The sequence below is a fragment of the Fukomys damarensis genome, unplaced genomic scaffold (assembly GCF_012274545.1).
Source record: "Fukomys damarensis isolate Sample0158 unplaced genomic scaffold, DMR_v1.0_HiC HiC_scaffold_10, whole genome shotgun sequence".
Taxonomy (NCBI): Eukaryota; Metazoa; Chordata; class Mammalia; order Rodentia; family Bathyergidae; genus Fukomys; species Fukomys damarensis.
This window is the reverse complement of record NW_022900922.1, coordinates 34,462,065-34,466,528: the sequence shown is the minus strand read 5'-3', so window position 1 is coordinate 34,466,528 and position 4,464 is coordinate 34,462,065. Positions and strand designations below refer to the sequence as shown.

Genomic DNA, 4,464 nt, shown 5'->3' with positions numbered 1-4,464 from the left:
AACTGGAAGTCTGTCCTTGTGTCTTGCTTAAGTGTTTTCTCATTTTAATTTTTGTTGTCGGACTGTCCTTGGTTTTATTTCTGGATTGTCACCCAAATCTTTCTGATATAGTTGTGCCCTAGCTTCTGTGTTTCTAACGACCCACAGACATTCTCATCTTTGTAACACCAGAGAAAACAGCTCATCAAATCAACGGCAATGCTTTACCCCAACTGATACAATCAGCAACACATTAAGATCAAGCACAACTTGGAAACTGACCACCTGTGGTAGTCACTAGTCTATCACCCTTAAATCATTTGAATTAAATTGAAATCAAGAAGCAGTCCAGAACATGTCTGCAGTGAAGAGAATTTCCATATAGTGTATTTACCATTTAATGGCTCAGACAGAGCAAGACCCCTGATCTCAGTTAGCTGATGGCTGAACTCCGTGACTCTGACTGACCTCGGGCTGCAAGGCCCAGATTGAGTTCCGCAACCTTCTGAATGGTTGAACTTCACAACGTTCTATTACAGGTTTCCCACGCCCTTTCTTTAAAAATGTTAGAAGTTGGGAACTCAGAAAAATACCCTTGATGACCACCTCTGTCTTTGCAGAGTGGGTCCAAAGACTGGCACAGTCAGGAGGTCTGAGAGTGTGTGGCGGGGAGCTCATGGGGGTTCAGGGTTGCCCACACGGCTACCTTCCCCGTACTTGAGCGATGGCTGCTGGGTTGGAAGCAGGCGTGGTTCTCCTTCCCGCGGTGGATCGGGGCCCAGGCTGCCTCCCGGTGCTTGAGCTATGGCTTCTGGAACTGGGTTTTTGGGGTGATGGGTATTTGCAGAGACTTAGGCTTGAGGGAACAGAGGTTTCTTGCGTGGAGAATATGTGCATCCCTTGTACTGAGGGAATTGAGGTTTCTCCCATGGGGGATATTTCGGGTCATTTAAGCTATGGAAATGGGTTTCTTGGTGGGGGGGTACTTGGGGATTATTAGGATGAGAGAACTGGGTATCCTCCTATAGTGGGTTCTCTCAGATGGGGAATATTTGGATTTTGTCGGGGATGACTTGGGTTCTTTCAGACTGAAGAAATTTAGGATACTTAGAGAAGAGTTGGCATTCATGGGGTGAAGTGTGTTTGGGGCCCCTTGGGATGCATGCATTTGTTGAAGAAGGCATCTTGGGGTCCTAGGACATAGAAAGGGCTCTTACAGGACTTGGACTGAGGCATCGGTCAGTCTCCAGGAGAAAGAGGCCAGGTCTGTCATTTGGGATGCTTTGGCCTCTCTATGCACACTGTTCAGGTTCTTGGGTGGAGGGGGGTTGTGCTCATAGCCTCTAGTACTTGGGGCTGAGCCAGTGGGGATTTACTGTTCCTCTGGGGGGATCCCTGGAAGCGGACAGCTTTGGGGTCTCATGCTGGGAAGATTTGAGTCACTTCAGGTGAGCAGATTTTCAGCCCCTTAACATGCAGGACTTGGATGTATCTTGGGGCTGAGGGAATTGCTTTGCAGGGGGAAGAGACCTAGGCTTTTAGGCTAAAACTGAAAGACTCACTGAAGGCTTATGAGGGATTCATAACCCTGGCACAGGCCCCAGCCCTGTCGGTGTCTGGCCTCCTGGAGCTGCTCTCCTGAACAGGTGGCCTCTCCAAAGCTGAATGTTGTTGAGCAGTCACTTTTCTTTTTGCTCTTTGGCTTTTTTTCTGTTTTGCTATTTTTTTCCTTCATTCTTATATTTATTTATTTATTTATTTTTGGTATTGGGAATTGAACTCAGGACCTTGTGCTTGCCAAGCAGGCGCAGCATCACTGAGCTAACCCCGACCCTCTTGTGTTTTTATTTAAAAATGTGTATTTTTCTCCATCATTTTTGTTTTATTTTTAACTTTTAATTTTTATTTTTTTCTAGTTTTGTTTTTTAATTGCTCTCAAATTTTTTCATCTCAGTTCATTTTTTATTTTTCTTTTTTTTCAATTTGTTAAGATCAAAGTGAAATAAAAATAGGGATTAGTCTCTGCTAAAATAATTTGGTAATAAAGAATTTTAACCTAGAATCCACATGCACAGTTCATGGAAGTGTCTGGTATGTCTAGAAAAGAAAGAATAGGTTGGGTGTTTATAAGGACAGAGAAATCTGTGTAAGTTATTTAGAACAAAAGTTCATTGACACATTTAGTGCTTGTGGGAGCTGAGCAGTTTGGAGTGGGCAGGTGTCAGTTACTGGGATAAGCCAGTCTTCAGGTCACAGCTGGCTCTTCTTTTGGCAGCTGCTATATGAAAATAGTCTTAAAGATAGTGCAGGCTCTTTTGCTGGTTTTTATTTATTTTTATTATTTTCCTGGAACCAGGAATTGAACTCAGGATCTTGCACTTGCCAGGCAGGCACAGTGCTGCTGAGCTACATCCCTGGCCCTATTGCTGGTTTGGTATTGTGAGTTAGTTCCTGGAGCAGGTGTCCTCCACCTGTTACCCACACTTTCCCATTGTCTCCCACTCTGTCTTGAGTGCAGTATGACAGTGCTCTCTCCATTTCGAATACTGAATTTTCACATTTGTATACCCAGCAGGGCACCTGCAGCACGGCCTCACCATCTCTTGGTAGGAGGAGACCTATGTGGAAAATAACTGGCCCCTTTAGACCATTGGCAACCATCGAGGTGAGGCAGGCCTGGCATATCCTAATTCGGACCGAGGAGGCGGTTAACACAGCTCCTCCAGCCTCCAGAGACCACACCCAAAAGTTCAGATCACTGGAGTGTTGAGTCACCCTAACTTTGGGGAGCTGTTTGAAACCCAGGAAAGGCTTTGCCTGGTTGCAGACTATATTATGGAGTGAGATGTTTGGTTTCTTAGCTGGCTGCATGAGAAAGAGGCTCACAACAGATTCTCCCAGATGCTGCTGCTGTGCTGGGCCACCGTCAGGAGAGTGTTTATCCATGGAAACCTAAAGCCAAAGAACTTGCTTTTGGCTGCTGACCTGAACCTCAGGGTTGCAGAATTTGGCTTCATCAGGGAGTTCATCTCTGGGGCAGTTCCCCTCATGCTGCCCCAGAACTCAGGGTCAGACACATGATGGCCCAGAGGTGGATATGGGGAGCCTAGGAGTCATTCTGTACCATGGTCACTGGCTCCCTGCCCTTTGTTAGAAAGTCTGGAGGCTGTGGGTATCAGTGCTGAGCAAAATATACAGTATTCCTTTCTTTACATCCATACAGTATGAAAGCCTCCTTAAGAAGTTCTGGGTCCTCAGCCCCAGTAAGAAAGGCATTTTAGAGGAAATCCTGAGGTACCCATGGGTAAATGTGGGCCATGTGAGGTCTTACTTCAACCTATTCCCTGACTACCTTCCCTTTCCAGTCTGAGTTGATGCCGTGCATGGGCTATGAATGAGACCACATTCATGACTCAATAGCGGGCCAGGAGGAGGAAGAAGCAGTGGCTAGCTCTCTGCTTCTGAGCTGTACAGCACCTCAGCAGGAGGGCCACACCATCACCAAGAAGCCCCTGCCTTCAGCTGACTCCACCAGCTGCTGCATTCCTTTCTCATCTCTGAGACAGAGTCTAGAGTCACTGCCAGCCCAAAGCAGCAAATCTGCCATTCCCACCTTACCAAGTTCTCTAACACAGGAAATCAGCATCTTAAGGAGGGCCAGTTGACCCTGCAGAAGGTCAGCAGAACAGCTGAAGTGCCTGTTAGTTCCTTCCCTGGGCTGGAGATGAAGACCGCCTTCCCCCTAGCACAGCCTTCCATCGTAGTCCTGTGATCTCCTTCTCTACCCATAGCACCAGCATCAGCGGTGGAGCCTCGGAAAGAACCAGTTGCTCTTACGCATCCTTCAAAAGAAACTCCTTCTATGCCAGGCATCTCTGATTGAGACCAAAATAATTTTCTGGAAAGTGTGAGGTGGACTTACCCTATGGCAATAGCCAAGACCAATGGGGCCACTGGGAAGTTGCACACCTTCCTCTTCCAGCAAGTCCCTGGCTTGGCTGGTTTTCATCCAGCATGTAGCTCCAGAGCAGAGCCATCAAGTGTTTGTTGGTGGGCTGCCAAGGCAGGGGCCAATATGGGGAGGTCAGGCTGCATTCCCTGCATCTCACAAGGAAAGCTCCTGAGCTCATGAACTCAAAAGACACGATGCAGAAGGCGGCCATGTGCAGACAGCTTGAGTAGCAGTCCTCTAGCAGGTCAGGTTCACATCGTGTTGCTGAGTGCAGCCCGGAGGACGGACTTGGTTCCGGGGAGGATGACGGCATGCAGTTTCCATGGATTCATTTTAAGAGGCTGCCTTGCTCCTCCATCTCATTCAAAAACATCATGGCCAGGAGAGCTGCTGGACACCAGTGTAAAGCACTGCCAGGAGCTGCCCGTGACTTAGAAGAGATCTTGGGTCCTTTTGCCAGGCAGGTCCCTCCACTGGTTCTTGAGGGAAACTCCAGAGACTGTTCTCCTCTTCCCAGGCTCTTTCTCCTTTTT

General features: G+C 47.6%; 2 protein-coding genes across 6 annotated transcripts in view; one reads left to right on the top strand and one right to left on the bottom strand.

Moving 5' to 3' along the window:
* The window catches only part of LOC117285473 (probable histone-lysine N-methyltransferase PRDM7), a 10,038-nt gene extending 5,921 nt beyond the window's left edge, over positions 1–4,117 (bottom strand). The window contains exon 1 of the mRNA XM_033761937.1: positions 3,902–4,117. Coding sequence (XP_033617828.1) covers positions 3,902–3,988 — 87 coding nt within the window. The 5' untranslated portion in view covers positions 3,989–4,117. The remainder of the gene's footprint in view (positions 1–3,901) is intronic.
* Positions 1–4,464, top strand: part of Fars2 (phenylalanyl-tRNA synthetase 2, mitochondrial) — a 445,419-nt gene that overhangs the window by 62,778 nt on the left and 378,177 nt on the right. The window lies entirely within an intron of this gene.